The 24,079-nt window shown below is 39.2% G+C and overlaps 1 protein-coding gene across 24 annotated transcripts in view; it reads left to right on the forward strand.

Annotated features, from left to right (window-relative positions):
- Positions 1-24,079, forward strand: part of dlg1a (discs large MAGUK scaffold protein 1a) — a 119,634-nt gene that overhangs the window by 55,592 nt on the left and 39,963 nt on the right. For 14 of the 24 annotated variants that reach the window (XM_053232082.1, XM_053232088.1, XM_053232085.1 and 11 more), the window contains one exon: positions 22,876-22,941. The exons of 1 other annotated variant lie outside the window; for it this stretch is intronic. In XM_053232082.1, the coding sequence (XP_053088057.1) occupies positions 22,876-22,941 (66 nt within the window). Of the gene's footprint in view, positions 1-3,772; positions 5,910-10,933; positions 16,723-22,279; positions 22,379-22,423; positions 22,705-22,875; positions 22,942-24,079 lie in introns of those variants that run through there. 9 more of the 24 variants (XM_034310591.2, XM_053232086.1, XM_053232096.1 and 6 more) reach the window with 8 other exon arrangements.

Here is a 24,079-nt window from a genome sequence, read left to right on the forward strand (position 1 = left end):
TGCACATCTATGCTAGTTCCACTACTTTCTTGTTTTTTTGCTAGTCAGTATCTTTCACTGTCTAGAATTTTCACCACAATGTTTTCTCTATTTGTATTTTTTGTTCTTTATCATTTTTAACCCACTAAGCACACATGTAAATATATTTTTCTTTTTTTCTTTCACTTTATTTCCTTTTTTTCCTTTGATTTTCTCTCTCTCCCTCTATTAGGAGTATATTTAGTATTCCATAAGAATTTAACTTATGGCTAACAAAACTCTTATTGTCCTCTGAAGGGGGGGTAGCAGGTGTCAGAAGGATTTTCAGTACAATGAACATTTATTTATTTATCATTCAATGTACCTCTTGATGATATTTCTACAAGGATTGACATATCCTAAACAAAAACCAACTATAAACATTATAAAAATAGCAGTAGATGATTTCTGTTTCAGAAGGTCTCTCTTTGGTTTTTCTTTCCTGCTCTATTTCTCTTATCATGACTGAAGCACTGTCATATGTTTGGAGATAATATGGCTAGGGCTTCAGGGCACTAAGTGCATTAGTTCTGTTCAGCCATACTAAGTAATGGGACCTGGAGGAGAACTCATTTCTTCTGCACACTGTCCTGAATTCTAATAAGCTCTTCTCCAGCATAAGGTTTGGTCCAGTCTTGTGCCAGCATATAAAACTCTAAGAGCTTATCACTGTGTGTGGTGTCTTCTTTTGTTGGCCTTTTAACACTCCATCATAAGAGTGTTAGAGTGAGTGTTATGATCAGACTGTTCCACTCTGTAGGTCTCTGTTCTTCACTCACTTTTAACAGTACCGAAAAAAGCATGGCCATTTCATCTCGGAGGTGGAGGCGTGGTCTCATAGAGCTCAGATTGAAATAATGGGAGCACTTAACAGTCATGTCATCAAGTTAATGAGTGCCTCCATTAGTACGGTGCTGCCGATAGTAATCTCAGGTTCAGCTGTAGGTGCCATGCCCATCCTTCACAAGGCACTCATTACCAGTCCTAAGCAAGAGCAAGTGGCAAGTGGTCTCACCAGAGTGAACTGTTGTCATTAGTGGAAAATGAGACAAATTTAAATCAGTTTCATTTGGGACGTGGACCATTTAGTGCACTGGCACCTGTGTGATGATAATGTCACTAACAATGTGAATGTAGAGGTGTAACACCTCCAGAGAATCAAGTAAAACATTACATGTAGAGCTTAAGTAGTCTTGATACTGGCTGTGTTAGTGGGGCCTCCAAGGGATTTTGTTCAAGATTACTTACTGAGACACTGTTTACACATTCACTCCTTCCACAACCCACCTATCCAATCACTTACTTTATCACTCATAATTTAAAAAACAAAAAAAATCAAAAGTGGATAGTGTACGAAAGTGTATGTCTAGCTGATAATGTAATCTATATGACTGTATTTGTGGCAGCATTTGGGAAAGTAGGAGTAGAAGTAATGATTTTTGGTGATTTTGGTGTTTTGATTTCTTTTTGGCAGCTTTAGCTTTAAGACCTGTCTCTTGATCTGATCTCTCCCAGAATTTCTTAACAGCCTCAGACCTCTCAGTTTACTTCTCCACCTGTCTCAGACCTCTGCTACAGACAACTTGACCTGCTGTAGACTTTTCACCCTGACCCATATTACCCTACCTGCCTCAGATTTCTACATCTTCTCAAACTGCTCCATATTGCCCCACCTGCCTTAGACTCCCTTACCTGACAAAGACTGACACACCCTACGTAGACCTCCCCAGCTGCGTCACACTTTCTCGCTTGTCCTAGAATCCCCCAATAAACACAGACCTTCTCACCTGCCCCAGACTCTCCTACCTGACGTGGACCTCCCTACCTTCCCCCGCATTTCCTCACCTGCCCCCCGACTCCTCCACCCGACACAGATATCCCCACTTTCACCACATTTCTGTGCTGCACTTCATTTATCAACCCTTCTTGAAGTATATCCTCCCTGCCTATACTAGCCTGGCTCAGGATAGATGAGAACTACAGGGGAGGAGGGAGGGAGACAGTGTTTGTGAAAAATGAGCTGTGTCACTCCTGGCGAATCGGACAGACTGCGAGTCCCTAGCAGTCAGCATGCCTGTGTGTGAGCTCTTCAGCAAGCCTGCCTGCTGGATGCAGACATGGACAGACTTTTAAAGTGTTAGCGCTTCCCTTTATCTGCTTTAAGCTCCCTGAACTGTGGACTCACCCAGTTACAGGTCCTTGGGGAGAACAGTTTGGGTCAGAGCTCAGCTCCCAGAGGCTTCGCAGGTGACATGCTCGCCTCCATATGGTATGCCAAAAAGATGGGCCGGCGCTTAATGAGGAGTTTCAGGAGGAGCAGGAGGCTGCAGCTGCAGTTCTTGGTGGGTAGACAGCGTCAGATATGGGAAGCTGCTTTCAGAAATGCATGCCAGCGAACTCACTCTGCTCCATGTGTGTTAGCATTAAGCTCTGCATGTAAATCACCTGGAAGGACGCGAAGGAGAGAAAGTATGACACTTTAATGACAGATCTGCCCCTCACCTCTTCTTGAGTCTGAGGGAGCTGTTTATTTCTGCAAGCTGTTGTTAGCATTTTGTTTTTCAGAATCTGCATACTGTCTGTTTGTTCCTCTGTGATGCTGCTGTATCTACTTTTTTTTTCCTGAAATCACAAATTCAAGCAAGCATTTATGTTAGCTTAGGGCTGCTTTATAGTTGTTTTGTGTTAAGTCGAACTATGGTTGGCACTAATATTGCAATATCTCAATAAGTTTCTCAGATCTGTAATATAACACTGATTTCTCTTCTGTGTTCTAGTATTATAATCATCATTGTGGTAAAGAAGGTTGTTTTATAATGAATGAAATGTGAACTTTATTTTGTTCATGGTGGCCTTATTTTGCTAATAGAGCCATCAACTTTCTTGTCACTTAGGCATCTGTGTAACAGCAAAGAAAACACATCTCATTTATAATGCCTTAGTTGTTTGTTATGCAGCACCTAGTGAGAAAAGACAAGTTTTATGAAACCTTGCTCGTCACTTTCCCTCTGCACTGGCAGAATTTATTGACCCCGAAGCTGAAAGCTTAAAGCTAGTAGCAGGGCTGTTCAGAAGCACTTTGTCCTCGTGTTACATTATCGATTGATTGCTCTGAACTCCATAGATTGAGAGAAGAGGTGCAGAGGGGCTCTGGGACCATGGGGCAATAAACAATGGAGGCAGAAGGGCCATTTTAAATGGACCTCTAGTATTTCTTTTGGGTTTGTGTGTGCCTGAGTGTGTGAGCTTGTGTATGCTTTACGAATTCTACATCTGGATTAGCTGCAGTCTAATACCAGTCTGAAACAGCAGATCTCAGAAGGCTTGAGCAGAGGTATAATATCCTGCCTTGTCATATCTTATTTATTTTGCTAGACGAAAATGACTTGCATTTGTAATATCCTCTTCTTGCACCTTCTCCTCCATCTGAATGTACCTAGACAAAATGAATAAAAGTATGGGCAAAAATTGTAATAAAGTTGTTGGATATGCTAATGAACATAGAAGTTAAGTCTAAAGTGTTACATTGTGCCTGAATGAGTACTGAACGTGAAATTTTATTTCAGGTTTATTTAACAGTAGATAACAATATTATATATATTATATATATATATATATATATATATATATATATATATATATATATATATCTGTAAACCAAATAATAAAATTTTGCAAAGTGCAAAGGAAAACACATAAAGGATTAAAATGACTTAAAATAACAAATATATATTGCAAAACTGCATGCATTTTATATTATAAGGCTGTTGAAAAACACTATTAGCATTAATTAGCCAAAGGTCCCGAACATTTTTAAATGAATAAACATACAAATATTTTTTTCTTTTCTAGCATTAATGCAAATATTTAGCTTATAATGTGACACAATTATCAAGTCATCTTTGTGGTTTAATATTTTTAAAATTTATTTTAGCTCCACAAACACACAGTTGGTAGGGCTTAAATAAATCTCAGGTTAAAAAATCATATTTTTTTTATTGCATATGTTTGGTATAGAGTTCATTTTAACTGCTTTCAGCATTTAAAAATAATCAGCAATTTTTTTTTTCTTAAAAAAGAATTGCTGCATACCAAAGAATGATATCATTATCATACACGAGATAATTATGTAATGTAACTTCATGCTTATAGGATATTACCTAACATCAGCATAGGATGTCAGATATGCTTCACATGTTAGTACACGGTTTGCCAAATATTAAAGAATACAAAGAACAATATATAAAGAGCCATCATATGCATTTTTTATGCTGATACCAATTTTTAAATAGCTAATAGTAGCTTGATAGGTAGCAGTTATTTGCGGTTTGTTCTTCTTTGTTTCTGAATCTATGTAGACTGAGCAGAAAGGAGTGCACAAGCTCTGTGGGTTTGCCTGCTTTATATTGAAAACTGTTGCCATGGTTTTGGTCCTGGGGGAATAGAAGCACAAGCTGTGACAATGTCTGTTACCTCATTTGACACCTGTGGCACACCTTGGACAGTGTCAGCCGGCACACAGCCGTCTTCATCAGGCTCCGATGCAGAGGATTGCTGTGCTGTGAGTCTGCGGGCGCTCCACTCATATTAACAGAAGCATGTGGTTATTTTTGAATTTGCTTTCTCTTTTTTTCCTGCCTGTGAAAGCACAGCCTTTTGTCTCCCCCTCACTGAATCGCGTGTGCGCACGGTAGATAGAGAGAGACCGCAGTGTGAAAACTGATCTAAATCGCAAGGAGCGAGCAGGCATCTGCCGAATCTGGAGTGCTGACTTCCTCTTGGATATACCTTTTTCGCTGGAGCTTACTTGCTTGTTAGCCTGACATTTTTTGCACATCTCTCTCATTTGGAGTCGTGAGTATGTTCATTAGCGTGAAGTTTGGTATGTATAATTCACATCCTCTTAACCATGGATGAGGCTGTTAGCTTGAAGTGATCTGGCTTGGGTGTTTCTGATGAGCTCCTGTAGAACTGCACTCCTCTCAGACTAGCCATGTCTTGGACGAGGAAGACACAATGCCTATATTTCTTTCTTACTTATTCTACACGGCACCACCCTGAATGCCACCATTCATATTTAATGTTCCCACTAAGGCTGTCTGTTGCTGTTAAGAATGTGCTGTGATTGATAACTGGGCCTGGCCAATCTACTAGCCCGAGTCCATTTAGATTATGAATCCCTGGAGGCGTTTGTGGGCTTTCGCCTGCAACACATGCCTGATATTTGAACCCATTTCCTGCCTCTTAGAGCTCTTAGAGTTTTCCTCATACGCCGAGAGCTCCACACTCCCTCATTGATCCTCTCTTAGGTCTCCACTAGTCTGGAGCCAGAGCCCAGAGTGGTTCGTGCTACTCGTGGGCAGTGCCACACTCCTACATCCACCTTGCTTCCCACTTTTCTCAGCAGCATTAAGCTGCTGAATGCTTGACCTGACTCTTGATTAGGACAGAAGATTCATCAGAATTCTGCAATCGGATGGATTTCGGCACCTCAGACTCTGGTTGGAGTTTTGCTTGTATGTTTTGGCTTTGTGGAATTCAGGAGGGGATGCTGTAACTTTACCCAGATGCGCTGTCCCTCCCCCTCTCTTGCTCTTGCTCCTCATTTTCCGTGGTGCCTCATCGCTTGACAGCTGTTGGAGTTCCTTTCGAGCCGCGAAGGATCCAAAGTGGCGATGAACTACATATTCGGTAACAGCACACTGTACCCACGGGGAGGCCGGGCCAACACTGGCACAGCTCACAGTGCCCCAGGGCCGAAACAGAGGCAGTGGGCCAAGCGCAGCTCCAGTGAAGAGCTGCCCTCATCATCATCTCGCTGGCAGCAGCTGCTCGCCTTCTTCACACGCCGTAATGCCTTCAGCGACTGCATAACAGCCGGGGCTGGACAGGTAAACTCTACCGTGCCTAACACCTGTTGCAGAGATGCATATCCTTTATCAGGGTGTGTAGGGACGTTCATTATGAGCACTTCAGGTTGACATTGACTTGTTTAGTACACTTTTCTTAGACTATTAACATTTCTCTTTTTTTCAGCTGTATTTGATATAAATATATTAACCTGACATATGTATTTTTTGAAAAGATTGATGCCATATTTATGTAATAAACTTACCAGACTCAACATTATATGTTCACTCAACAATATGTTCCCAATACATGGATCTTTTTTTTTTTTTTTTCTTCTCTAACAATATACCGCAAAATGAACCAGAAATTCTGAAGGTCTAATTTTACCCATTACTCTGTATATAAAGATCTTTTTGTTGTTTTTTCATGTTCATTTAGTTCACCTTCATTTCATGATTGCGTCCGTCTTTGTCATTTCTGTCATGATCATATCGTGAGCTCTCTGAACGTGAATTGTGTCATCTATATGGTCACCATAAATCAGTGTTTGCCTAATGAGATTGGAAGGGCTTCATTGTTTCATAAGCACTTAGAAGTCCTCCGCAATGAAAGACACAGTGAACAATCACAACGGCCTGCTTCTCTGAGTGGCTGTCTCCCATTGGGGCTAAAGCACTTAGTGGGAGCATGAGTGATGGCCCTATACCTGGCATAAGATTTAATTATAGGACGTAGTTAAGAGGCTGAAGTCGTGCCTCCTGCTCCTCCTTTGTGACCTTGGTGTCCAGAGTGTGGGCACAGAAGGGGCAGTGAGTGGGGCAGCTTCAAATGGGCTGCACCACGTGCACACTTATTGTGCCTATTAAAGTCTGAATGCTGGTTAATAGGGTCATGACCTGAAATGAAAGCTGCAAGAATGGATCATGCAACAAAAGGGTTTCCAGTCTATCTCTTTATTCTCCCACTCGACTCCGTTACCACAACACTATAACTTCATTTCTTTTTCATGACCACTTTTCAAAAGGCAAAAGCAGCAAGTGCGTCAAGGAGCATTATTCACTTATCTTTGTAGTGTGCTGTATGCCACTGATAAGAACTAATAGAGTTTTGACTGGTCATACCGAGATAGCTCTTCGTTTGTGTTAATGATATAAAATAACACAGTACACGCAAAGGAATAAGAGGCCCCTGGGAATGTTATGCAACTGTTTAGATGACCAACATTTTATTGCATTTTTAAAAAGATTGCTTACTAACACGTTACCAGTGCACTTTACATCATAATATTTTGCACTGTTTCTCAGAATCTACAATAAAGGATATACTGCTTTTATTAAACATATTGGATAAATAAGGAATAAACCATGACAGGGTATTTTTTTATAGAAAAATAATCAATGAAGGGTGATGTGATGCAGTCTTACGCGACGTGAAATTACCGCTGCTACTTTGAAATTGATTGTTTTCCACTAACAGCATGTCTCTAAGTGTTTTATCCCACAACAATTTGCCAGCAACTGCAATTTTTATTTATTATCATACTTTTTATCTGTTCATAGTTACATTTAATGTTGTGGAATGCCCATGAAACAAGTTAGTTCAGTAAACAGTTTCTGCTATAAGGTTGTTCTCTTAATAAGTTAATAAGACAAAAAAAATGCAGCTTATTACTGATAAACTGCAAACTGTTTACTTCTGAAACTGGAGACTCCTTCCATAAATGCTGAATAAATGTAAAACTTCACCATATCAACAATATTTCTTTGGGAAGTAACAACATGTTTAATCTGTTTATTATTAGGCTTAGATTATGTGCAGCATCCAGCAGACATGTCCCAGTGAATTAGCTGTTACTGCAGAAACAATAATATGTTAGAATGAGTGCATTAATATAAACCTGTGATTTACTTTACAGAAAGCACTACTGCCAAAGCTGCTGTTATAGAAAACTAATCACCCTCTGACCAATCAGATTCGAGATATTTGCAATTCTGGAATGCATTTCCAGTATGTCACCTGTGCTATAATCACTACTGAAGCTACAGAACATATTGAACGTCACTCAGTTTGTAAAGTGAAATTAAGGCTCTATGTCACTGTTGATCCATGGAAGTGTGGGGTTTATGAGTACAATCTCACCGATAATGTGAACCCATACGTTATACTGTTTATAGCTTATATGCAAGAGGATCTCGTTATATGACATGCCAGTAAAGAGAATACATTTTCTCACTTTTACTGTGAGTCAGAAATAATTTATGAGCTATGGGATGAAACTTGTCCTTAAATCCAAATGAAATACTTCCTCAGATTTAAAGGAAAAGGGCTGGGAAGAAGATGGATGTTGGTGTAAGGCATCAAAAACCTGGCCTGTCTGATAAATCTTTCCATTACTAGTTATGTAAGACTGTTGTCTTGCTGCAGTGCTTAAATTATTTGAATAATTTAACGTTTCCTGGTTAATGTTATAAATGTTGTTTGTTATTATGCTGATACTTTAATCTGCTTTTAACACGCAGGTAATAACTGTTATTGCTTGATGCATTGTTGTAGTCGACGTGGTTTATAGTGAAACCTTTAGAATTAGAAACCTGATGTTCTAGCTGTCGGTTTTTATACCCATGGTCTTCTGTAAATTTCTTTACTAGCCTGTTGCATGCTGTGTTCTTGTGTTAAATCAATCAGTTCATGCACTGAAGGCTATGTGAAGCAGAAGCTCATTGTCAGTCCCTGTTGTTCTTGCTCATGCAGATCTATTTCTGGCAGAGGCAAACCTGCAGTGCTACTGCTGAGCTTTTTTAACCAACATATTTCCTGCACATACACACACATAAAGAGCCTTTGCTCTCTGCCTCTCTCTCAGCTTGTGGGTTTGCAAATGTGGGATCTAGACAGTGATCTACAGACAGGTTTGCAATAATACGATTCGCAGATCTACGCTTCAGTGAAGTCCTCAGTTGGCTCATATTTTTTAAATAGATAAATCTATTTGTCTAAGTGTGCTGCTGTGTTTTCTGAATTTCAAATTCGAAGCACAAATTCTGTTCCTAATCAGGCCAGTTTGCAGTCTGAGATAAGACACGAGCCTCTTTCGTCCTGAGGAGGTGCATAACCCTCCTGGACTCGCTGCGGCTTCAGCTGTTGCCATGGCGTTGCCATGGTAATCAGCAAGCAAGGAAGCACAGTCATGTGGCAGTACTTGTTTATTTATTTCTCTTATCTGTCGAGCGCAGCATTCTGAATGACAGTGTGTGTTGTGTGGCCGAGTGATGGAATGGTCCTTAGTCCACCGTCTCCAGAGCTTTTTCCTGTAAAATAGTGCATTAACCCCATCATCCTGGCCAGGACGAAAGACGGACTTGCTTCACTGTTTGTGACATAGCAAGGTCATAGTGAATTAGAATGGGATCAGTGCTTTGATGATGCATCGTTCGCATCTCGGCTGGCTCAGCCGTTCGAGCAGCGAGTTGTGGGCTGTGTGGGAAGGAGTTTCGCTCAGCTATGAATCACAGCAGCAGGCGTGAACACTCGCCCTGCAGACAACACAAGCATGAGTGTCTCCCTGCAGAGAACGCAGCACCAACACACTGGACCACCTACAGCTCTCTTAAAAAACTGTACACCCACTCACGGCTGTTTTCAGAGTTGGTACGAGATGTACATTGCTAGAACTAAGCAGTGTTGTTAACGTATTATGTTACAGAATTGTTTTTCACCATTATAGCCTTCATGGGCTTTATTCAGAGTTGGCAACTTAAGTTCGAAAGATACATCAGGGAAAGTTCGTCTTACGACTTAAATTGAGTAGTGCACAAGTTGAATGTCATGATGGGCCCTTATTAATTAAAACATTTAATACATGAATGAATTAAATAATCAAATTAATCGGCTGGTTTATTTGAACAATGTGGCCCACCACCGTCATGACTCTGCAGCTTATAAAATATCACTTGTTCAAACACATCCTATTTTGTGCACTAGAAGTACAGTGACCTATAAGTACAGTGGCAAAATGCGTGAAGCTTAAGCAGAGGGGAAAAAAATACTGTTATCTACTCTTGAGAGCTGCAACAAGAGCCTGGATGAAGATGTTTATTGTGCACACAATGCAGCGTGCCCATGAGATGCTAAATCGAGGTCATGATATAGCATGTGTGTGATGTAGGCTAATTTATTATGCTTTTAATTTGCTGTTTTGATTTGACAAAGTAATAAATTAACCTCAGTGTATTTGTAAATTCAGTGTGCTCTACTGTAAAGATAATATGCCTACAGTTAAGTTCACTGAGCACTCATCTGCTACGGTTACAGCTCACTTGACGTAAGTGTAGATCATCGTTTTATCCATGTAAAATTAGGTCTTTGAGATAAGACATGCTTTGATTAAACTGCTGTCTCGTCTGATGTCTTCCATGCAGAAATAAATCTTTTTTTGGACTTTACCAGAACAATATTATTAATTGATCATATTTATGTTAATGTTGCCCTCTAAGCTTTCTGAGTGTCTTTTCATGCCCAAAACATTTTCAGTGACACCTGCGGTGTGCTTAATACTGCTCCTCTCTTGGGTCTACAGTATATGCAAAAGGAAAATGGGCTTAAAGCTACCAGGTGTAAGATTTTGGAATTTCACGCTCTCTAGTAAAAAGTGCTGTTGCAAGCTATTTGCAGAAGAACATTTCATAACCGTGGGTTGTGCTGTGCTCTTCCTCCACTGTGCACATTAATCTCACAGCTGCGAGTGTACACATTTAGATTCAAGGCTGTATCCCAAACCTCATGATAGATAGATAGATAGATAGATAGATAGATAGAACTTTGTAATTGCACAAGTACAGGTACAAGGCAATGAAATATTGTTTAGCATCTACAAGAAGGTGCCTAACAGTAGTGCAAATGAGCAAGGAACAGTAGTTATAGTTACTTATAGTGTGTGTTTTTACACATGCACACACACACACACACACACATATATATATATATATATATATATATTACACACACACACACACACACACACCTGTACACCTGCTCATTTATGCAGTTATGCAATCAGCCACTCACGTGGCAGCAGCATGCATAAAATCATGCAGATACAGGTAAAGAGCTTCAGTTAATGTTCACATCAAACATCTGATTGGGGGAAAAGTGTGATCTCTGTGGCTTTAACTGTGGCATGGTTGTTGGTGTCAGATATGCTGGTTTGAGTATTTCAGAAACTGCTGATTTCTTGGGATTTTCACACACAACAGTCTCTAGAGTTTACACTGAGTGGTGCAAAAAACAAAGAATGGTGCAATAAAGAAAAAACATCCAGTGAGTGGCAGTTCTGCGGACGGAAACGGAACGCGTATATATATATATATGTATGTGTATATATTACATGTATCTGTATATATATGTGTATTCTGGTCCATGTTGACATGATTGCATCACGCAATTCCTGCAGATTGTTCAGGTGCATTTTCATGCTGCAGATCTCCCATTCTACCACGTCCCAAAGGTGTTCTACTGGACTGGGAAGTGACTGGGAAGGACACTGAAGAACTGAACTTACTGTCATGTTCATGAAACCAGTTTGAGATTCCTTTTGCTTTGTGATATGTTGCAGTATCATGCTTGAAGTAATCATTAGAAGATGGGGAAATTGTGGCCATGAAGGGATGCACAATACTCAGATAGGCTGTGGCATTCAAGTGATGGTTGATTGGTATTAACAGGACCAACGTGTGCCAAAAACATTCCCCACACCATTACACCACCTCCACCAGTCTGGACTGTTGACACAAGGCATGTTGGGTCCATGGATTTATGCTGTTGGCCCCATATTCTGACCCTACCATCTGTGTACCTCAGAAAATATTGAGATTCATCAAACCAATTTTTTTAGTCTTCAACTGTCCAATTTTGGTGAGCCCGTGCTCACTGTAGCCTCAGCTTCTGACAGGAGTGGAACCTGATCTTCTGCTGTTATAGCCCATCAGCCTCAAGCTCCAATGTGGTGTGCATTCGGAGATGCTTTTCTGCTCACCATAATTGTACAGAGTGGTTATCTGAGTTACTGGAGCCTTTCCATCAGCTCGAACCAGTCTGACCTTTCTCCGTTGACCTCTCTCATCAAGGCATTTCCGTCTGCAGACCTGCCTCTCACTGGATGTTTTTTCTCTATTACACCACTCTGAGTAAATTCTAGAAACTTTTTTGTTCTCCAGCCTGAATAAAATAAAAAGAATAAAAAGACAGAAGTCTGGCAACCAGAGGGCTTGAAATGCACACTCCCACCCGATATAGCCGAGTTTGAAATGCAAAAATATGAAGAAACTCGCCAACATCTCCCGTTAGTCACTAGTCAACTATCAGGAGTTCTCTAGGAAAACAACCTCACAACTGAGTAACAATACAAACTCCACAATGAGGGCGAATATCAAGTCTGAATGTCATTCCAGAATCCTTTTCCCTTTCATAGTATAATATCGAATCTTTCAATCTCAGGTTTACACTCTCATGCTCTCTCATCTCCTGCCAGTGACCATGTTGTCAGACTTCTTTTGACATTTGACGTATCTAACCTGGCATATAGCATATGCATACCAATTTCCCAACAGATCTGCTGACAGTGCTGACTTTGAATTATAATTACAGGAGTTTCAAGTTGACTCATAACAGCTTAGTTACATCATAATGTACAGTATTTTCCCTCTCAATTAATCATCACATTTTTCTCTTTATCATTTTACTCAATAATTCTACACACTGTAACTTTAAGTTGAAGGTTAGAATCATGCGTAAGTTACATACGTCTCCACACAACTCCAGTAGTGAGTAGCGCCTAAGTCGGTTGTAATGTCTGAGGTCTGAATACCAATGTGCTCAGTTTCTGTATTAACTCCTTACAAATGTGTGTATAACCCAATAACTGTGATCCATTTAGATACCATTTACTGTATATATCTGCTATATATAAAAGGTTAGGGAGAGTGGGTTGTTACTTTGCAGATTTCCGGTCTTAATTACTGCTTTCTTCTGGGCAGTAAAATGTTTGTATGTAATGTAGTTTCAAAGTGGAGTGGAATAGCATTACCATTATTTTAATTTCATCATTTTGAAAACATCAATGACGAGAATAAAATCACACTTCCTTGTTCCTTACTAGCTTAATTTTCTTTGTTACCAAGTTCCACTGCCATCTCGATAGCTAGCAGAGCAGTTAGCAAAAACATCTGAATTGAATGCAGAACTTCACCAACCTCAATTTCATGTCAGCATTCATCAGCTGATGGGCTTATCAAACTGAAACAGAGCAAGTGTACATCACTAACGCTAAGCATTGTAAGTAGGGTAGGATTACCTTTTCTTGTTGTCTAGACTGCATTAGATTGCATGCCATGTCTCAAAGCTCTCAAGATGCACAAGAAACTCTGGAATTGCTTTAAATACCGATTATACTAAGATTCAATTGATTTTCCAGACTATTGTAGTGTCTCAACACCATCGATTGAGATTGTATAAAGCAATAAGACACTGGATAAGCAGCACTTATCCTTGAGCTGACACTACCATTTCATAGTAAAGATTATGAAGATTTTTGTGTAAACTACACTTTACATTTGAAAATTGTTATACAGCATGAATCTTATTACTGCAATGTTTTTTTTTCTTTGGACTTCCAGTGTATCATTTCTGGGACACACTTTTTGAGTGTACTACATTTTGAAGCTGAATACGATTAAACTGAGGCAGATGCAAAAGAGAATGGAAAAAATATTCATTATTTGTGCTGCCTTATTTACTTTTTCAGTCCTTAGTTGCATAGGTAAATTAAAATGCCCTTGTTATGTTGAAGATAGCACCACTCATTTACTAGCTTATTGAGAGGGAAATGTAACATAGTAATAAACCTGACTGTAGCTTCTTGTTAAATATCACTACACCGTACGTTCCTTGACATGTTATGGCGGTGATTTGCCTCAAGCACAGAGCTTGTGTTAGGAAGGGCAGAGAAAATGAAATGGAAGCGTATATGATAAAGGGTGCAGTCATCAGGAAACATTCATTCGATGAGCCATGGGCCCGTGCTAACACAGGATTGGTCTACACTTTAGAAATTTTTCCACATGTGAAAAGGCACTGATGCAAATGCTTTTAACGGGAAGAAAGAGTATCTTTTTTGAATACAGGTGATTCCTATGCACTAGCTGTTTCACTCATTGCTTGGCAGCTACCTACCAGGGGAAGTAATATTGCTTTTCCTTTTAACTACAGCTCATGCAATGTCATAGATTGGAGGAGATGATATCTGATTGGAGGAGGTGATATTTGCCCTCTTTTGTACATACAAGCGAATAGATGATTGTCAGGGGCTGGTCTCATTCCAGTCATCAGGGCATAGAGGAATGCCATCAATCCCAGTGACTCGGGTCAATGAACTGCCTTGGACTCCTGAGTTGCACTCTCCAGAGGAAACGCATTACACTTAGGAACCCAGGATATGATGTTTAGAGGCTCTGAGCTGTTCACCATAACGTGTTGGCGTTAACTGTTGTCCTTCTGAAAATGTTGGTCTGCGACTCACTAGGGTATGACCCACAATAAATTTGTAAAACTGATACAATCCCAGGGCTGGTCAGCGAGTGACGTGGTTAGTTGAGCTCATCTTTTTCTTAATTCAGTGGCTGGAAAAGGCAAGTGGTGGTCTGAAAAAGAAATGGAATGCTTTCTTGAATATATGGATCAAAGAAGCCATTCTATGCAAATGATTATAACTCAGAAACTAAAAAGACTGATGGTGTTCTTAGTCCCTGACCTAGTGAACTAACATGATAGAGACGATAAAGCACTTAATGTAAGTTGCTCTGGATGACAGTAAATGTAAGTGAATAATTTTGTATATACAGTACTGTGCAAAAGCATTTGGCACATGCAAAGAAGTGCTGTAAAATAAAGATGCCTTCAAAAATATTTTTTCTGCATAAAAAATACTGTAAAGAGCAGTAAACAGTAATAAACTGAACAGATTCAATGTTTGGTGTGACAAAAACGTGGTCTCAGGTACAATTTGTGCAGTTTTGTAAGGAAACTGGTTAGAAAGTTTTACTGAGCATCTTGGAGAATCTGCGACAGCTCTTCTGCAGGCTTTGACTGCTACACTTGCTTCTGTTTTTCATGCAGAACCTGGCAGTCTTCCTTTTGTTTTTTGTCAGAAAAGTGATCTGTTCCGTAATATGTTGCATCCTTTACTGTCATACAAAAGTTTTTCTGTAACATATAATTTTTGTTGGAAAAGTAATCTTTGGAAATATAAAATGTTTTTGTACTGACTCCATACTGCAGAAGTCATAAAATAAAAAAAATCTATAACAAAATTTGTACTATAAAAAGGGGGGTGTCAATACTTTTGCACAGTACTGTATGCCAGCAGTTTCTAAATTTTTTGCAATAATTGTGTGCATAGCAAATGTGACCTATTAAATTGCAAAATTGATCCGTGCTTTGGAAGCAATTTGTGTGTGAAAATAAACGTGCAATCATAATAACTGCTCAGCTATTCCTTAGGATAAAAGTGACAAATGAAAAAATTAATTTGATTGTAATATGCAAATGCATTCAATTCCTGTATCAGAGAATGTAGCATGCAGCCTCTTAAAATGCAAATGCTTGTACATCCGATATCATTGAAGCAATGGTGCTTTCAGATGTTGTGCATGAACTTCTCATATACTGTTCGGTAAAAGCCATCTACTGGAGTTACATAAGTATCCGTTTATAGGGCTTACAGTAAACGGTACCATTTAGTTTGGAAAGTATTATGGAGTGCAGATAAAAGTTAATGGTCTGCTATACATCCAGTACACCATGCATTTATTCTCTGTGACCTATTTATGATTTGTGCTAATTCCATGAAGGAGAAACACAAAAGCCCTGTAAATCGGAAAGGCACTGTGCAAATCTCCCTCTACTGCACAGGGGTGGAACCTATCCCAGACAAGTGCTGAATGCCTGAGCTAAAATCAAGAATGGAGCATTGATTATTCATGCCTGTTAAAAAAAAAAAAAAAAAAAAAAAAAAAAAGTCTGTGCTCTGTCATGTGTGGTGCCCATTGGAGCTCATTAATTGGCAAGCAAGCGCAGGGGGATGAGGTTGAGTAAGGCAGAGGGAGAGAAAGAGGAAGAGAGTCACAGTCCAAGAGAAGCTTGGCAGAACAGTGGAAGCAGGAACAGAGGGGGCTGGAAGCAGAGGAATGGACTGGATTTACTGCCACTCTGGGTCCGCTTTCCTGCCAACAGAAGGACAAACGTCATACTAAAGGCTGTGCCCTTTTCTCGCTGAACCGGTGGAATCTTAATGCCTTTCTCTGGATCCCTTCTGCCAGGAAGATGACCACCTACTACCACAACCATGAGTACTGCGCAAGAGCTTCCGAGGACTGCGGAATTGGTGTCACCAAAGTAGCTAACTGCATTCAACCTAGGATCCATCAGAACATCCAGTCTTACCAGAGCATTCTTGTTCACCCACAGAGACAGTCTCTACGGCTTCAGCTTCATCAGCAGCCGCAGTTCCACCAGCTCCACCACCACTTCCAAAGCCATAACCATCAGCAACACCACCACCATCATCTTCCTCATCATCACCTGCCTTACCAGCCTCAGCAAGCCCAATCCAGCCAGCAGCAGATTCCTCTGGGCTTCCACCCACACTACAGCTCCTGCACTTTACCTGCCTCCACCAAGAACAGACACAAGTTCACCAACCTGAGTGTTAAGAAAAGCCCGACGAAAAGCAAGGCTAAAGTGAGAGCAGCTGCCAGTGCCTGGTGGCTTGAAAATTCTTTTGGTACTATTTCACTGGAGAAGGTATGTGTTCTCGGTATAATTCTGTGGAGGGTAGTAGTTGAAAAATTAAGAAGTTGTGTGATACCTAACTGGAGTGGTGCATGGTGGAATGCTAGGCCTGTACAGTCTGTATTTTGGGCTTTCGTCTACTGATTGTAAGGGTATGGGTGGGAGATAAGATACAACTATTCAGTTTTTAGTTGCTTTGGAGAAAAGACATCAAGCAAAAAAAAATCTGTGAGGTGTGTAAGGTTTAATAAAGTCTATAAAGCTATACTAAAGGTTTTAAAAAAGTTAAATCTTTATTATACTTCAGTATAGCACAAACTGGAAATTACATACCTACATGCTTTTGGTGCTTGATCTGTATAAGAAAGATCTGTGCAAAAAAGAAAAGGTTCTTCATGTTAGATATGACAGGGCTAAGAGTGTTCCTGGAAATATAATGCTTGGGAGAATAAGGAAAGTTTTATCAGTAACCTATTTATTAGTAGCCTATTTAAATATGAGTGAGTCTTTAACTGAATCTGTTCACAGAACACATTACTTCATTATATGGAGTAATTAAATCAGTATTGAATGTTTGGGTGTAACCTGTGACCTTTCAGACACGACACTGGTTAGAACCTGAAGCCCCTAATCAATGCTAATGATTTTGACATACTAATCTTTGCTGTTACTGTTATGACAAAATACTATGTAAGAAACCAAGAATACTGCTAATCATGCTGTTCATGCTGTTGTCCCGTGTATCATCTCGTAATAACAGTTTGAGGTCCAGGAATAACAGCGCTGCAAAAGCTTGGGTAGATGCTCTTTAGAATATAGGCCATTAGGAGTATTGTTTGGGTACTTAAGGACATTTGCGCTGTAGGAGCTTCCTCCGGCTCTGTGTTGGCTCTTAATTCTTTCTTGGCTGGGTGGTTTGTCTGTGAATCAGCTGTTGGAGAGTGCTGAAAGCTGGGGAATCGGATGTGTCCCACTGGCTGTTTCTCTCCTTCAAATGCCTGCTCTGCATCCTCTCTCACAGCAGGTACATACTCGGCTACAGCTTCATGGACCTTTAGAAATGACAGGTACACTGCTAATGAGAATCATAAGAGGCTCTGTGTTCTTTGTTTCTAAGGAAACCCAGCTGAGATTAGAACCTCATTTCCAGTAGGGCACTATGTACACACAAAATTAATTAAGCTATGATTCAAGAGCAGTGTGTGTTTATATACTCCATGTACAGTGTGTCGTGTATTGTATTTAAGTAAGTAATTGGACTGAGACTCAGTGAAATTATAAAGTTAACTCAAAAATTATAAAGACTCAGTGAAACTATAAAGTTAAAAAGCAGGTTGCCAGGTATTTACATTTATATTTGGTGGTGAACTATCAAATTCAAATATTAATTACTTAAACTTAGCTTAGTGTTTTAATGCTTCAATATTAATTAACATATCATTTTATACTGCCACAGACAGAATGAACATTAGCAGTAGAACACACAATAGTGTATGCCTTTATATCACATAAACTAGAGAAAATTAAAATTGTGTCAGTTATTTAAACAAATTAAATCACAATTAAGCACTCTCATCATTTTATCATTGTCAGATTGACTTTTATATATCTACAGCAGTTTTCCTGTTGCTGATAGCTTAATTTTACCTTTCTTATAATACCTATGGGTTCATGTAAAAAATCTGCAAAATAGTCTACATAGACGTTCATTCTCTCTAGGGACATAAACCTCAGGCTTCCACACAATACGATACACTTTCGATACGATATTTGATGATACCACAAAATCTGCAACAATAGGACAACGATAAGATTTCAATTCTTAAGGCAACAGTTAGATATTTGATGATACCACTGAATCTGCTATGATGCAGTAACGATAAGATTTCAATTCTTAAGGCAACAATTGGATGTTTGATGATACCACTGAATCCGCACCGATATATGATTGAACAGAATTTAGTAGTCTCCGATCAACATGTGACCAACTTTGTTCAGAATCTGGGATAGGCTTACAGTTAATTTGCAAATGATGGTGATGCAGAGAAGAATTATTTAAAGTACTAGAGTTACTGGTAAATCCCCTTGCCTAGACTTTTTAAACATCAGTTTAAAAATAAGAATATTTTTTGAACACCAGTTGTTTTTTTTTAATAATAATTGGTTTATAGTAAAGTATAATTGATTTGACTGATTTCGATTCTTATTAAATCGATGCACATTCATGCAGTTATCTAATCAGCCAATCATGTGGCAGCAGCACAATGCAAAAAATCATGCAGCTACAGGTAAAGCGCTTCAGTTAATGTTCACATCAAACATCAGAATGAAGAAGTAGTGTGATCTCTGTGACTTTAACTGTGGCATAGTTGTTGGTACCAGATGGGCTGGTTTGAGTATTTCATGAACTGCTGATCTCCTGGGAATTTCCCACACAGCAGTCTCTAGAGTTCACAGAGAATGGTGCAAAAAAACAAAAAACATTGAGTGAGCAACAGTTCTGTGTGTGGAAATGCCTTGTTGATAAGAGAGGTCAGAGGAAAATGGTCAGATTGGTTTTGAGCTGCCAAAAAGGATATAGTAACCCAAATAATAATGCACTCTTTACAACCGTGGTGAGCAGAAAAGCATCTCAGCATGCACGAAACATCGAACCTTGAGGTGGATGGGCTACAACAGCAGAAGACCACATTGGGTTCCACTCCTGTTAGCCAAAAACAAACTCACCGAAATTGGACAGTTGAATATTAGAAAAAGAAATCACCTGGTATTTTTCAAGTTTTCAAGTGTCTAGTATCAGTGAGTCTGTGCCCATGACGACCTAACTGAAGTTCTTGATCTGTATCTGAATGAGTTTGTGCTTCTGCCACATGATTGGCTGATTAGATAACTGCATAAATGAGCAGGTATACAGGTGTTCCTATTAAAATGGATGGTGAGTGTATATTTAAAAATATGGCCCATGTTTAAAACATTCAACCATTAAAATTTACTCTAGAGCTTTGTTAGAACCTTTAAGTGGTGACTAAGAGAGATACCATTGAGCATTTGCTGACTGGCTATTGAAACGGTTTCTGATTGCTTGTGTATGTTGGCTTCTTTCTGTTAAAGCAGGTGGATTTTAGCAATGCCTACTAACTAAAAATACTAGACTTTCTTGCTATAGGTCGAAGCTAGCTTGCAAGACTAGATGCAAAACATTGATTAGCCTCCAAAATAGAAAGGCCAGATTACATTAAGCTGAAAATCCATGATAATAGCTTGTAGCGCTCTGGGACAGACTTCCATGGACACATGAGAAGATTAGCTTGTACAAGAGTGTTGGAATGTGGAGATCAGTGATCAATGATCCAGAGCATAGGGGAAAAAAATTTAGGGGCATATATGGTTGCCAGTGCCAGTGGCTCGCTTGATTTAATCGATGATTCGAGTGACTATGGCAGTGGCTAGAATTCTGAAGTGAACAGAAACTTCTTAACTCTAAAGCCATTTCTTCAAAACTCATGGATTTTCCAGCCAAACACACTAAAGCAACTCTGAGATTTTGGCAGAACAAACAGTTATTTGTTTCTCCTCATGGACCCACAGAATGTTTAACATGATTGTGGCAAATAGCACATGATTACAATGAGACAGTATTCTGGTGTTTTAAGACAGTAAAGACAGGAGGACATAAAAAAGAGCGGAGAACAAAGATATAATAGTCTTATACAAACTCAAAGGGGAAATCTGTCACACACTGTTCATGCTGTAATATTTTCAAATGAAATTTAACCTGCTGTTTTACTCTTTATGATGTAGCTTTCATTTTAGATTTAGTAATAGCTTTTCTCGCTGAAATGGCAGCAATGAAAAGTAATATAAATGAAATTTTATGATGTACTGCAAAGCAAAAGCAATAATGAAGCCTGATGATATACTTTATTAGGTAACTATTATGACAGTTTTAATGTGATTATTATAAAAGTAATTGTATTCATTGTATTATTATTGCCTTCGGTAAATGACTTTGGTTAATCGTGCACAGTTTCATAAACATTTATAGTTTTACTTTACTTTTATTTAGGACTGGGTGATATGATACTGATTTTGTGATATATTAGAGCACAGTGTACTTATCTGAGAACATTGCAGTTATCATCAGTGCCTTTATAAACACTGACCAAATCCATCCATTACTCACAGTTAAAATGTTTTGTATCAATCCTGTGTCTTTCCTCATTTATTTTTGTTAAATAATTATTTCTGTAGAGGTTAAATATGGAATAAATAGCAGCAAGGTCATGCTGTTGTACGTGTGATACAAAGCAAAGTGGATTATTTTCCTGTAACAGCATGTCCCAAAGCCACAGCAAATTTGCCAAAGAAGTTTTGATTCTCACTCACTCACTCACTCACTTCATACTTTTTATCCACTTTGATGTTGCTGAAAATTAAAGAAACAAGTTAGTTCCTGTTATCAAGTTAGTTCCTCTGTCCTGAAGATTGTTCCATGACAAGAAAACTTACTGACTCACTGGAGAAAGCGTCATCGTACTGTATGCATATCAATAATTAGACATTTTTCTTAGATAAATATTGACAGGTTTTTAATCAGTTTATCATGACATAATTAGATTGATGTCTGCCATTCAAGTCCCTGTGAATTAGCTCTTACTATAGAAACGATAACGTATTAGCACGAGCACATTAACATAAACCTGTGTATTGAATTACAGTCAGTACTACAGTTATAAAAAATTAATCAACTTCTGACCATACAGAGAATACTAGAGAATTCAGCAGTACTGTGGTATAAAAACACGTACTGAAACTGTAGTTAGGTCCATAAGTATTTGGACAGTGACACAATTTTCGTAATTTTGCCTCTCAACACAACCACAATAGATTTGAAATGAAGCAATCAAGACGTGATTGAAGTGTAGACTTTCAGCTTTAATTCAAGGGGTTTAACAAAAATATTACATTAACCATTTGGAAATTACAGCCATTTATTAGAGAGTTCCTCCATATCACAGGCTCAAAATTAATTGGACAACTGACTGATTAGCAGCTTCATGGCCAGGTGTGGCCTGTGTCCTCGTTATTTCGTGACAAATTAAGGAGATAAAATGTCTGGAGTTCATTGGAGTGTTGAATTTGCATTTTCTTTTTTCTTTTTTTTTTCCTTTCATTCGCAGCATTTGGCAGATGCCCTTATCCAGATCGACTTACGTTTATCTTATTTTTATACAACTGAGCAGCTGAGGTTAAGGGCCTTGCTGGGATTTGAGCCCACAACCTTCTGATCAAATACAAATACAAAAACCTGTCCAAATACTTATGGACCTAACTGTATATATGGTGTATCATGAACTTGTCATTGTATGTTGTGTTGTCATATTGCCCATCCCCACTTTTAATGATGATATGATTTTTTTTTGTTTAATAAGCACCCCTCCCTGCCCTGCTCTCTCCCTGTGCTAGCTGTCTTTTATTCTACAGTTTGATGCTATAGGATCTCTCATGATCTTCAATATGGCTGAGTGACATCTGGCCTGAACTTTGACCTCCGCTGTTTATTGTTTAGCAGGCAGATGCCGTTCCTCCCCCTGCTCCCATAATCCCTGTGATCCCTATCGCGCCAGTCCCAGCCGAGACCACTGTCATCCCTGCACCCACGTCACAGGTCTTTCTCTCTCTCTCCCTCTCTCTCTCTCTTTCTCTCTCTCTCTCTCTCTTTCATGTGTTCACTCCTCCCACTTCCATGATGCTCATGTTGAGAGATTAATGTGAGAATGCCATGTTATGTTACTGATGCGCACTTGCACCTTCAGAGCAATCATATGCGTGATGCAGGTGGTGTCTGTCTGCAGAAGGGTTTAGTTGGGCTTGGCTTGTTGCATTATTGCTTCAGAATTGTATATTCTGCAGTATGTTATGCTGTTTATGGACACAGTCTGTGCTGTTAATCTGTTGCAAATGCCTGTTTAAGACTCTATCAACATGCCTAGAGTAAGTGTCTTTTGTGTTCTGTTGATTATGGTGATGTAGCTGCTGCTTCTTGAGCTTTTTTTTTTAAAATTTTATTTCCAAACCATGAGAGAATGTGCATTAATGTGGAGTAAGCATGCTAGTCTGTGCTCATCAGTATACAGATACTGACTTTATATGTGTGTTTTTCAGGCAAGTCCGGCCCCGGTGTTGGTGAACACAGACAGCCTTGACACTTCTCCCTATGTGAGCCCATATGTGAGTGCCAAATATATTTAAATCTCGTCCCCACAGGTCCAGTGTTTTGTGATTACATTAACGTCATTGAATATCTGCTATTCTATTCCATTTCATTCTGAATATCTTTCATTCAGCATTGAAGGAGTTTTGGTCTTATGTGAGGCAAGCACTGTATTGTTATTCCTCAGTCGTCGTCATCTTCTTATTATTAATCTCCTAGCTCTTTTCGACCTAACCTCTTACCATACAGACTGTTCAAACTGCTTCGAGGAAGGAAGGACTTTTTGTCTAGAACTGGAGAATCTGTTTTTAGTTTTTAATAAAACATTTGTTGAAATACGTTGTCTGTCGGTTTAAATTCCAGTTGCCACCTGATGATGTCATAGCAGGCTTTATAGCTGACCAATCAGGAGCTCTGCTTTAAACTCTCACATACAGCACACTGTAGCACTCCCCCCATTCACTAACTCACTCACACACACACACACACTCACTCACACACACACACACACACTCACTCACTCACTCATTCACTCTCACACACACTCTCAAAGTCACTCACTCACATGCTCACTCATTCACTAATTCACTCACACACTCACTCACTCACACAATCTCTCATAGTCACACACTAACTCATTCACTCACAGTCACTCACACACACACACACTCACTCACACACTCACTCATTCCTGTTCTTTACTTTATCTAGTCTTTTTTTATCTCCTTCTCTGTCTTTCCTATTTTTTTTACATTTCCCTTCTTACATCATTAAAAAATGTAATCCCTCCATCTATTTCAGGTCCTTGTGAGCACTGTGTATTTCTTTATGGAAATGCAAATCTAGTTGTATTTATCTTCTAAGAAGAATGTTTATGTTGTACATTCTGTGCTGAAAATGCAGCCTTGGCTAACAACCAACACTCTGTATATGTATATGGCTATGTGTAGATAATAGTCTTCATGTTTGTTTTTTTCTTTTACATTTCAGTCTTCTCTTCCCCTTCAGCAGTGTGTCATAATCCCTGTCCTCCTAAGTGCCAAAATGCCGGCTGTGTTCACTGTGTTCACTGTTGTTGTCCTTCATGGAAAGAGACCCCATCACTGTGGAGAGCAGCATTAGCCAGATCGCATAGCACTGCATCTTGTCTAAATT

Source organism: Pangasianodon hypophthalmus, chromosome 2 (assembly GCF_027358585.1).
Source record: "Pangasianodon hypophthalmus isolate fPanHyp1 chromosome 2, fPanHyp1.pri, whole genome shotgun sequence".
Lineage (NCBI taxonomy): Eukaryota > Metazoa > Chordata > Actinopteri > Siluriformes > Pangasiidae > Pangasianodon > Pangasianodon hypophthalmus.